Source organism: Fopius arisanus, unplaced genomic scaffold, assembly GCF_000806365.1.
Source record: "Fopius arisanus strain USDA-PBARC FA_bdor unplaced genomic scaffold, ASM80636v1 scaffold00010, whole genome shotgun sequence".
NCBI lineage: Eukaryota > Metazoa > Arthropoda > Insecta > Hymenoptera > Braconidae > Fopius > Fopius arisanus.
Genome location: NW_011887749.1, coordinates 1,174,747 through 1,186,425, shown reverse-complemented (window position 1 = coordinate 1,186,425; position 11,679 = coordinate 1,174,747). Strand labels below are relative to the sequence as shown.

General features: G+C 34.7%; 1 protein-coding gene across 1 annotated transcript in view; it reads left to right on the top strand.

Annotated features, from left to right (window-relative positions):
* The window catches only part of LOC105262718 (uncharacterized), a 15,047-nt gene extending 3,895 nt beyond the window's left edge, over positions 1-11,152 (top strand). The window contains exons 6-16 of the mRNA XM_011298439.1: positions 1,149-1,360; positions 1,502-1,663; positions 3,631-3,746; positions 3,811-3,964; positions 6,683-6,991; positions 7,459-7,583; positions 8,242-8,633; positions 8,764-8,975; positions 9,309-9,473; positions 9,813-9,928; positions 10,192-11,152. Of these exons, the coding sequence (XP_011296741.1) occupies positions 1,149-1,360; positions 1,502-1,663; positions 3,631-3,746; positions 3,811-3,964; positions 6,683-6,991; positions 7,459-7,583; positions 8,242-8,633; positions 8,764-8,975; positions 9,309-9,473; positions 9,813-9,928; positions 10,192-10,519 (2,291 nt within the window). The 3' untranslated portion in view covers positions 10,520-11,152. The remainder of the gene's footprint in view (positions 1-1,148; positions 1,361-1,501; positions 1,664-3,630; positions 3,747-3,810; positions 3,965-6,682; positions 6,992-7,458; positions 7,584-8,241; positions 8,634-8,763; positions 8,976-9,308; positions 9,474-9,812; positions 9,929-10,191) is intronic.
* The last annotated feature ends 527 nt before the right edge of the window (positions 11,153-11,679 follow it).

Here is an 11,679-nt window from a genome sequence, read left to right as displayed (position 1 = left end):
TCGGAAATTCATAAATTCATATGATTGAAAATAGTTAATATGGAAAATATATAGTTATGCTTTAGTTATCCATGCACAATGCAATCAATCAAGTGAGACTATATACCGCTAAAAGATTGTGTTCTAAACTGGCTCGTTTTACAGCGGATAAACTTTTTACAGAGACTGTCGCGCGACAACCACCTTAAACCCTTGAAATACAATAGCAATTTCCATTACAATTTTTAATAAACACCAGTGCTGATTGTTACAAGTTCATGGAACTCGCTGTCATTGACGTCTTCATTTGACTTTTTTTTATTACTAGTCGGGCGCCTCAACTACTTTGCATGTCGTCAAAACTAATCGGTACAATATTGATAAAGAAATTCAATATTTAATAGTTATTTTACCATTATTTTTTCCTCCCTGCTATTTTGGAGTCTATATTTGGTGAGTTTGTATATGAAAATGAAATACATGAGAATTTGCAAGGATAACAAAGGTTATTATCGATTTTATTTCAACGAAATTACTATTTTTGTAAGATGTACGCGTGAAATTCGACCCTTTGTCATGGATGACTTTTGGTAAAATCGATGGAATGATGAAATTTAAACGATATTGTAAATACTGCAATAGTTAGCAATAAACATGAATTTTAGAGCGTGACATAACGATAAAAAATGGAACCAACTTCAATCATTCTCAAAAATTCCAACTAAGTCAAATATGATTAATGCCATTTCACAGAACGGAAAATGTTCTTTGAAATTATATATAAATATTTTTATGCATGTACTTTGAAATGATGCAAAAGTTGAACCAAGTTTGAAATTTAGGCGAAACCCTAAAATTCAATTATCGCGTTCAAAACGCCATAAATCAATGAAAAATAGTCAGAATCATATAACTCCCGTATTTTCTCGAAGTTCTCTTAATGAGCTTGAAAATGAGTATTCAATATATTATCTCAATGCGAAAGCATCAGAAAATAATTATCCCAACAGGCGAAAAAAGCAAAAGAAAGCGTTATACGGACACGCATCATTTACTTTTTATTATTGATATTAATAGTTTCGGTTCAATTTAGTTTTTAATACTCAATTGTATAATATTGTAATAATACATGATAATGATACGAGTATGAATATTTTTTTTGTCGGCAGGATTAGGGGATAGTCCGAATTTTTATTCCGGACGAATTACATTCCTCTCACTATTCTTCTGGGCCCTTCTCCTCTATCAATTTTATTCAGCAAGTATTGTTAGTTCCTTGATGACACCTCCGCCACGATGGATTAAAGGCATCAAAGATCTCACTGAAAGTGAAGTTGAAGTAGGCGCCAGGGACCATCCATATTTTCATAATTATTTCGAGGTATATATTTCACAACAACCCACTCCCATGGAAAATTGAAAACCGATTACATATAACATATTCTATGTACCACTTTTACGTCTATCACTCTAATCCCATTATATCCAAAATTATAAAAAGATATAATGAATTTTATCGTAGAAAATGACTGATCCTGACTGCATTGAATTATACAACCGAAAGATGAAATTTCCGTCGAAAAATCCAAACGGCTTTCTTCCGGTGGAGACGGGCTTCAAAAAAGTACAAGCGGGTGGATATGCATTCATCACTGAAAGCGCTGTGACGTACCAGATTTTACATGTAAAAACGCTTTAGACTTTGTCAATTTAATACTGCTAGAATTTTTTGAAATTTCATAGATTATATTTCATCTCCCGATTTGGGTCAATCCATCTGCGGTATTCGTGGTCACATGATACTTTTCTTGCCGTCCTTGAGTGAGTTTTTAAAGAATAATGAAGGCGAAAGGTAACCCTTAGGATGCGATAAATCGTTCAGATTTCGAAAGATTATGGAATAAAAGTAGTTTGGGAACGCGATGTATGGAACAAAGTGCTAAAGCACCCCATGAAGGGTTAGGAGTATAATTGGGGTACAAAGAAAAGTATTTATTCCAATTAAAATGTTTTTAAACCAAAATTAAGGGTTACATATTTTACCAAGAAGTCGGAAAAAGGAAGTAAAGATTGAGTAAGCGGAAAAGAGAGGAACGACTAAAATAAAAAAAGGAAAAATTGAATGTGAGACTTACAATGATGTTTTTCGAATGGTACGGATGAGTCGTTTAGTATCGTGTTAATCGGTGCGGGCGATTCGGAGGATCTTGAGGAGGTGAACGTATATTCCCTGGCGAGTTGAATCTGGAGATCTTGAACTGATTAGTATATCTTCTCGGATGTGCAGATCTTGACCTGGTGAAGGTATCTTCTTAGGTCAGTTGGATGAGTGTTCGCTGATAAATTGAACGTGAAGATGGTGTTGCTAGGCAGAGGTGCACTGGTAAAGCCCTGGAGACAACAACTGAGATTTTAGAAGATCGAAGTTTTAAATAAGACTGACACGATGATCACCGTGGGTTCGGGGTTTTATAAGTTATGTCTTGGGTATCTGCATGCTATGTGGGGGTTATCGAGGTAAAAAAAAAATCCTCGATCGTTGAGCTTGCTTTGATTGTGTTGGTTCGTTTTGATGCTCTTAGAGCTCACCAAGCGAGCTTTCGGTCCGCGGTGGCTCTTCCTCGTTTAAAGACGTTTTCTGAACTTTTCTGAGAATCCGTCAATATCCAATTGGTCAGTCGTTATCAGCATCAGAAGAGATTTCGTTCATGAGTAAAGGTCCCTTGATTTTGGAATTATTTCATATTTTTCAGTGCTAGAAGATCTCTTTTTCTCGCAGCGAAGATGCACAGAAGTCCAGACTTATTCGGTAGCGGTGGGTGCGTTTTTAAACCTTTTTCTGAAAGGGCAGTTCGCATTCTCCTTCAGGTCGTAGGTCAGTCGGATCGGCCGACGTTGTGCACGTGCAGTGAGATTACCGTGAAATTTATTGAGGATGATATCCAAGTCTTTTTTTTTCTATGATATTCGGCGGTGGGCATCCAGCGGAGTCCGTCTATTCATTGTTTCCTTCTTCCTTCTTTTAAAGAAATGCGTAGCCTATTTATTCATTTTTGAGACGTGCGATTAGCGACACTTTTACACGAGTGTTGCTCTGATTATTTCTTTCAATTTGATTTTAGTTAATCAAGGTGCAGTATTTAATCTGATAGACAGCCCGCGCGCGAGGAAAACTTATATGTTCGGAAATATATGTTAATTATATCCGAATATACGTCGCATATATATTCCGCTAAAAACTGCATTATCTGAGATATAATTTGGATATATCCATGCAGATATATCTCGTAGGTCACATTGAAGATATATGAAAAAAGCAAGTTGGATATATTTAAGACGTAATTCTGGCAAAAAAATTATATCTCTGTTATAATTCTTGAACTATATATTTATCGAACCGATAATTTTCCTGTAGCCTGTCGATTATATTTCAAAAATTTGACTGATATCGCTTAAATATGAATGAACCCTCCCATCCTGTGCGAATATAGGAATATAAATGAATATAAATGAAAAAAATTATATCTCCCACATACCGATATACACATATCGAAATTCATACTCCAATATAGAACATCTAAATTGATTTGGTGGATTTATTCTAGTCATTTATCTCAACTTTCGGAGTGTAGATATATCTATGGTCTATAGGATACGTTTTCGGAGGATGAGATCTGCGGACTGCAGGAAATAAGAGTCGGTAGACCTCGATGGCTGGCGCCAATCTTACCCAAAGGTTCACCATTCAAAAAAATGATCGTGTACGGGTGAGTGTCAATAGGAATTATTATCAAAGAGAAAGATAACAAGAGTATATTTTTTAATTCACAGATTGCGAAAAATCGTACAGTCTGGATTATTGAATCGCTTACAAAAAATTTGGCGTGCCTCTCGTCCACAGTGCCCTGAAAATTACAACAGTAAACCAACTCCGATGGGCATGTCAGAATTTAATCCCGCACTAATTCTTTTGTGCATCGGTATGGTGATTTCTATAGCAACGTTCATAATGGAGTACTTGTATTTTTGCCTAGAAAACCGATTATACTCAGTTAGAATGAATGCAGAGGGACATGCACAGCAGCTTAATGATCATAACATCGAAGTCTTCAACTAATGCAGAATATTTCGAATTTGCCGACACAAGTTCATGAGCTTACTTAGAATGTTGAGTACATATTAGGTGTTCTATTTCAAATAAGCCAGTCGTTGGTCCTCTCCGTTTCAAACACAAATTTCTTAATTTTTTTATTTTTATAGGAGAAAATAGAAATAAAATAAGTCTAAGGCGATTGCGATATTCCACAGGGGAAGAAAAGATTTTAGAATGAAAATATTTATGAACATATTATAATATATATTATTATCAAATTTTGATTTCTGTTTTTCTACGGATTGAATGACTAATTGAAACTATCTACCAAATATTTTTAATTCTTTTAGTTTTTATTCTCTTAGTTGAGACGTTAAAAATCCAATAAATATGAAAAAAATATATTTTTGAGTGAGTAATCGACCACTGGTTAAATTGGCATGAAATACCTCATGTGTTAATATACAGGCACTGAAAATCTGTAATAATAGTCTAATTGACATATCGCGAATACTATGCTGATTATAATCAGAGAAGTATCCTGATAGTTTATTCATTATTTTGCTCTAATCATTCTTCAATAGAATAGAATATTTCTTAGGATAGTTTTCCGCATAATCCTTTTGAAAGTCAATAAAAAATAATCGAAAGAAAAAAAATAATCGATTAATTTTTTCAAGAAAGTTTAAAAACATTCTCCAATTACGGTGAATTTTCTGATGTATTATTCTATCAATTCTCAGATATAATTGATATCTCATAATACTTTCTTAGGGAAAATTCTAATTTACTAAAATATATTTTATTGAAACGAATAATTTTTATTATTCGCTCCAACTATTATTAGTCTAATTATTTAATTCTACTCTACATCTCAACTCACCTGATCTGAGAAAGGTATCAAGGTCTGAAGTATTCCAGTGCTCAACTGTACTCTCATGGTAGACTCACTGGAATTGTGTAGAAGCTTCTTAAAATATTTATGCACTCGCAATATTTCGATATATAATATATTCATCACAAACTGCGATAGCACGAGCCCAATAAATTTCCAGGAAGTGCAGAAATTTAGAGATTTGAGCCATTGAGATGAATGAACTTCTCTCGGGAAGTCGACTAGAGAGATTCTCATGGCAATGTGTAAAATCACATTGAAATAACTCCCTTCAGAGACCTTCTAGGCTGAGCACTTCAAAATAACGTACCCCTTCAAAGCCCAACATGTAATTACCTTTAAACTCCAGGAAATCCGTGAGAGTCTGCGATTGGAAATATAATGAGGGTATAATCATTCCCGGATATGCCATTCGATCCGATTTGCATAACGTATCAGCGGCATTTTCCAGAATCGAGTGCGTACTTTACAATTTCACAGAGAGTTTACTGATGATACTATGGGCTTATGGACAGTACTTCTATCTTCAGTGATTGTGAGTCAGTGCGTGCAATCAGATCCAATTCTCGAATATTTCATTCGAGATTATTTTAATACCGAAAATATTCACCATATCAATGTTTTCGGGTGTTGGGATGACATGCGTAAGTTCATTACCACTTGAATTACAGTTTTACTTGACATTTTTATTTGTTATCAAATGCTTTTTCAAAGTGATTCACATGAATTTCATCGTTGCAAGTTATGTTTCTATTTCTTCACAGATCTAATGCAATGATCTTCGATACTTTCAGGTGCGTTGGAATTTTCTCGCAATGTAATGAATTTAGATAATGCTGTTTCGTACAATCCAATATCATCACAGTTAAACCTACCCGGAATTTTGAAAGTAAATTACTATTATGTCGGAGTAGTTTTGGATTACGATTGCCCTATGAGTGACTTCTTAATCAATAAGGTTTGCAATTGCTCGTCCATTAAAAAAAGCACTCTCACGTTTTTCGTTACCAATTGATTTGGAGTTACGTTGAAATTTAGAATAATATATTTTGATACGAACCTGGGAAAGTGTTTTTGGGCTCGTGCAAAATTTATAACCCTATTCGAAAGCGAGTAATATAATCCCACTAGTCTAAAAAACACTTTCATCACAATATGTGTGGAAAGTGGAGTTTTGCATACGCTGAGCGTGCGTCAAATGTCACTTTACACAGATTGTGTCGAAAAACTAAATACATTATTCAATTTAATAATTGTTTAATTTGTTTTAAATATATATCGGTGGATATATAACACATAATATAGATGTTTTTTTACTATTTTATATTTTTTATATTATTGTAAGCTCAGAGAAAGTAGTAATTTATGTCATAAGACCTGAAAATTCTTTTTCTGATAAATGTAATCGTAATGGACGCCGGAGGTTTATTTTTTATTTAAAAAAAATGCCAAGAATTTTTAAATCTTATTGACAGGATCATCTTAGAGAGTGATACAATTGTCACAATTGAGAACTCCTTTAGATCCTCAGATTAGATAGAGAAAAACCTCAACTAGAGAAAAATATATTTTTTGCCAAGACCTGATTTCTTTGTAGTCCCTTTGTTTCCATGACATCCGTGCGAAAATGCCTCTTTCACTTTTAAAATTCATGATATTCGAGTCTATGTTTTATTTTTCAAATCGAAAAACTAACAGCTATTCCATTCTTTCAGTTTTCCACAGAACTGAGATTCAATGAGTCTTACTTCTGGCTGTTACTCACTAATTCCTCATCGCCACCGGAAAATCTATTACGAAAACTGCCACTTACTGTTGAGTCTGAGCTAACGGTTGCGACATTCAGAGACGATAAGTTTGAGTTGTGGGATGCGTACAATCCGAGTTATTCCCATGGAGGTGTTTTGAATATCACATACAAAGGCAGTTGGGATGTCCAGAATGGGTTGAAGAACGAATTGACACAGTACAAATACGAGAGACGTTGTAATTTCCATCTGCTACCACTTAATTGGTCCACTGTTGTACGTACACTTTCTTTCTACAATACACAGTACGATTCTATCCTCTTTTGGTCTGTAGTTGACGTAACTTGGTCAAGTTACTTTTTCTGGATCACCTTTTGCCAAAAATCGATTGTCCAGTAATTCAGAGTCCGCGCGACAACGCGTTACCACATTTTTTCTAAACTTTTAAATAGTAGGATTACAAAATAGGAAGACATGCAGAGCCATTAAATAATCACAAAATTAAGAACATTATATTTTTTCACGTCATTACCATTGATAATTAGCCAGAAAAATGAAAAAAAATGGAATTTTCATTCAAACTTTCCTTTTCCGTTACAAAATCGATGTTGATCTTCAAAAGAGCGATCATGACTCGAATTATTCTGAATTATTAACTGCTTCATCATTAATTTAAAAATTAAAAAAATTCAAAAAATCATTAAACAATGGTATGCAACAGATCATGACTAGTTCTTTGTTAGCTGAGAGAGCGATCAAACACTGATCTTCAAACTTATCTCGAGACACCTGTTAATCGACACTTGGATACTATGTCTCGATATCATTACGCGCTCGTGATGCAGTTGCGAGACTTGTTTAATTTTTCGTAAGTACTACTGAAATTTAAAAAAATCATCTTTTGCCTCGATGTTAATATGAAATCAAAAAACGCAGTGATTAAAAAATTAATGAAAATCCATGGCCGAAAGATATGCTTCAGATGTTTTTGAAAAAATATTTAAAAAGGTGACATCACATTTTCCGTTTTTATTGTGCCTGGAAAATATGACGGTCATATAACCGTCACATGACATTCTTTCGTTAGATATAATTATGACGGTCATTAATTTTTTTCTCACTCTTTCTTGTCATAATAATTCGATGTTTTGATTTATCACTAGAACACATTTGTTTATTTTGAAAACATTTGTATATCTTATAATATTATATAATATAATATGGAATTACTTAGAGCAATTTTTATGGCTGCCTGTTTGAAAAATCTGTTTATCTATTTATCTATCTAGACAGTTTGTCAATAAGCTTATCGCTCGTTTCTCATCACTCAGAGTCAGTAAAAATACAAGAAATTACATTTCTGGTGATGGTTAATTAATATCAGTGGAGATACTGTGGATTGCCATCTTATTGTCATCTGTATCCCCGTAATCTGACCGTCACTGACACCTCATATGACACATCAGGTCATCTTTTTACATCCCTGGATAAAACTGACGGGTTTATCTTATCGATTGTTTTCTCAGAATAAATCTCCAAGTCTACCACACCTGGGGCTACTTGATTAACGGAAGCTTTGGTGGCTTATTGGGTGCTTTGATTGAGGGACAGACAGATGCCAGTGTCTCATCTTTTCAGTACAAGCCAGAGAGGATGGATGTCGTCGATTACCTCGTTGAAACCATGAACGTGCAACTTCGTTTCTTCTTCCGTCACCCCAGGAGTAATGATCTACAGAATAATTTCTTGAAGCCCTTCGCTATTCATCTTTGGTGGCTGATAATAGCCGTTGGATTTTTCTACTGGATAATCCTGACGGCTCTCAAAAAATTAGAGATAATCTACGAGAATGTGGAAATTAATGAAAATACTATCTCTGCTACTGCCTTGACTACAATCGCTGCAATCACGCAGCAAGGTAATTCATTAAATTTATCCTTATGGGACATTATCTAGCGCAATGAAATTTAATTTTTATGCTTACTCAAATACGCGTGATCCATTTTTCATTGAATTGGAGCAGCCATAAAATTTTCGGTAATCAATAGGATTGAGCACTGCACCGGTGATAACTTCTGGTCGCGTTGTATTTTTATCGCTATTCCTGTGGACTCTTCTCTTATTCCAATTTTACTCAGCAAGTATTGTTGGCTCTTTATTGGCACCCCCGTCGAGATGGATAACGACTTTGGATAATCTCACGGATAGTAATATCGAATGTATAATCGAGGATATGCCATACATGGTCGATTACTTTGCGGTAAGTTATCAAACGAGATATTTTGCGCTTCATTAAACATCACAATTCCTTTTGAAAACTTTGTATCAATTAATATTCAGTTTGACAGAATTTTCTAAATTTTGGTTTTTATGATTATCAAACAAGCGATAATTTTACAGGAATTCTAGGGCATTTTTTCATTCGCAGTTTACAGATTTTGCGTAAAAATGTACTAGAACTGTAATCTTCAGTGATTCATTCATTCATTCATTTTTTGCTTCAGTGGTTAATTCTGTTTAATCTTTCAAAAAATCTAGCATTTTTTTGTAGCTTTGATCATTTGAATTTAAGAGGTAATACGTAATTTTTTAGACTACAGCGAATCCTCATAGCAAAGCAATGTTTCAACGGAAGATCAGACCGACTAATAAAAAACCAAAGGGTAGTTACATGCCTGCAGCCGAGGGACTGCAACGTGTCCGTGAAGGTGGAGTTGCATTCCACATAAATGTCGCCACGGGTTACAAAATGATCGAGGTACAATCGAAATTACGCAATTACCATAATTCCCTAATCGCTTTACAACAATGACCAAGAAATAATACTCTCCTGAGTCATAGTATTTTCATCAAAGTTCAAATCTTCCGGAGACTAAACAATAATCGAGAAATATAGCATTTTGCTTTCGAATGAAACTATCATATATATCATGAAAAAGCAATTGTCTACTAGTTTTCTTACTTCAAATGATTGTAAATTAATAAAAATGTTGGGGATCAACTAAATGAGTAACTAATGAGGAGAAGCCACGGGAATTTTTTCCAAATTTTATGATAATTTTTCTTTCACATGATTATCTATGGTTTTCTCTTTTAGGATACATTCAAGGAAAATGAAATCTGCGAATTACAAGAGATTGACATGGTTGGTCAGTGTTTAACATCCATGGTGACACCGAAGAAATCACCATTCAACGAAATGTTCACATGGGGGTAAAATCTACAGCTGACGCTTCCATTATTTTCTCTTTTCAAAAAAAGCATGTAACCTTTTTCGTCACGCGTTTTCAATCGCGCCTGATTAATTCATTCGCGACATTTATTCTCTTGGATTCAGTGCAACGTATGAACTCTCCCCCTTTTCAGAAAATTGGTGGTTCTATTCCAAATATTGAATATATCTCCTTGTCATAGATAGAGGGCAGATGCAGATTTCTTCTCTGAATGATAATAATCCAGTGCTTTTTTTTCTTTAGGATAAGAAAGGCCGTGGAGAGTGGTCTGACCAAAAGACTTGATAAAGTTTGGCAGCATCAGTGTCCACAATGTCCAGAGAGCTACAGTTCGAAGCCCACGCCAGTATCTCTGCAGCAGTTCAGTCCAGCTATTTTTCTTTTACTTCTAGGATTCGGTTTATCTATTTTAATATTGATAATCGAATATTTGCACTACTGGAAGTGGAGCGATTACCTTGTCAATGTTGAGGACATGAATTGCAGTGAGAACACAGATGATATCGGAAGACCACCCCACACTGTCGATGGTTTCCACTTTACCGACGAGGGAGAACAAGTCATTTACTGACTGCATATGGATAAATGAGATCATCAACGCCATTTGCTTGGCAAAAGTCAAGGCATCGAAACTCAAATATTCAGGAACTGCCGATTTTCTTCTGAGAAAAATTACAGTTGTTTGTGTATTTAATATTCACAAATCATTGACAATCGGTAGAGGCAGATTTCTGTTTACTCAGTGGCTGCGGATATTGATCCGTTACCTGCAGCATAAAACATTGAATTATTCATGATGTACGATTTTTTTGTAGAGTGAAGGCTACCTTCGTCATGATTTGAATTAAAGGACTTTGGAATATCCATATTTGCAAACAGCACGCGCATTCAATGATTATTTCGATGGATGTTGTTTCAACTATTCATTTTAATGAAAAGTTCGATCAATGGCATGTATTATAATTTAATTAAAAAAAAACAGAATCATTTGCACAGATTATTCTCCAGACTTGTATAGTTTGAATTATGAAATTCATTGGCTAATCCTAAGTTTAATGAAGAAGATTGCAATATTCAGGAATTGCGAAAGTCCTTTAATAAATCTTCAGGAAAAACTAAACTCGTGAATTTTTCAATCTTCCGTTATTTTTCAACGTTTAAAGGCACAACTGGGCGAAAGATGTTTAAAGTTTGAGTAATGAAATTATTGCAGAATATTAGATGAGTTAATAAATAGAAATCTAGTAAATATGTTTAATGAAAGACTTGAAGGAATTTCACAAAAAAATTGATAAAAATATCGCGGTGTCCATACATGTGAAAGGATATTCGCATCGAAGGGTGAAGTGAACTATCTCAATGTTTACTGAAATATCCAAACGCTCAACATCTCTGCCAAACAAGACTTGTTGAATGTTCTAATCTCCACCCACTCCTCCCAATCTGGCTAGTCCCAATATACCCAACGTCACCCGCCCACCATCATCTCCATTACGTCAATCCTCCGGATGATTTCTCCATTGCCACAATAATAAAAAATAGTTACCAGTCTAGGTGACGGGCAGAAGTCCATTGAAATTATTTATACCCCCGGCAAAGAACCAACGCTCGATGACCCGCTACACGTCTAGCGTCAATAATCGATCTGCTCTTTTTTTCAATCTATTTAAAAAATACAAGGCTTATAATATTTGAAGCGCGCTGTTAGAAATAAATTGAAATTTTATGCTA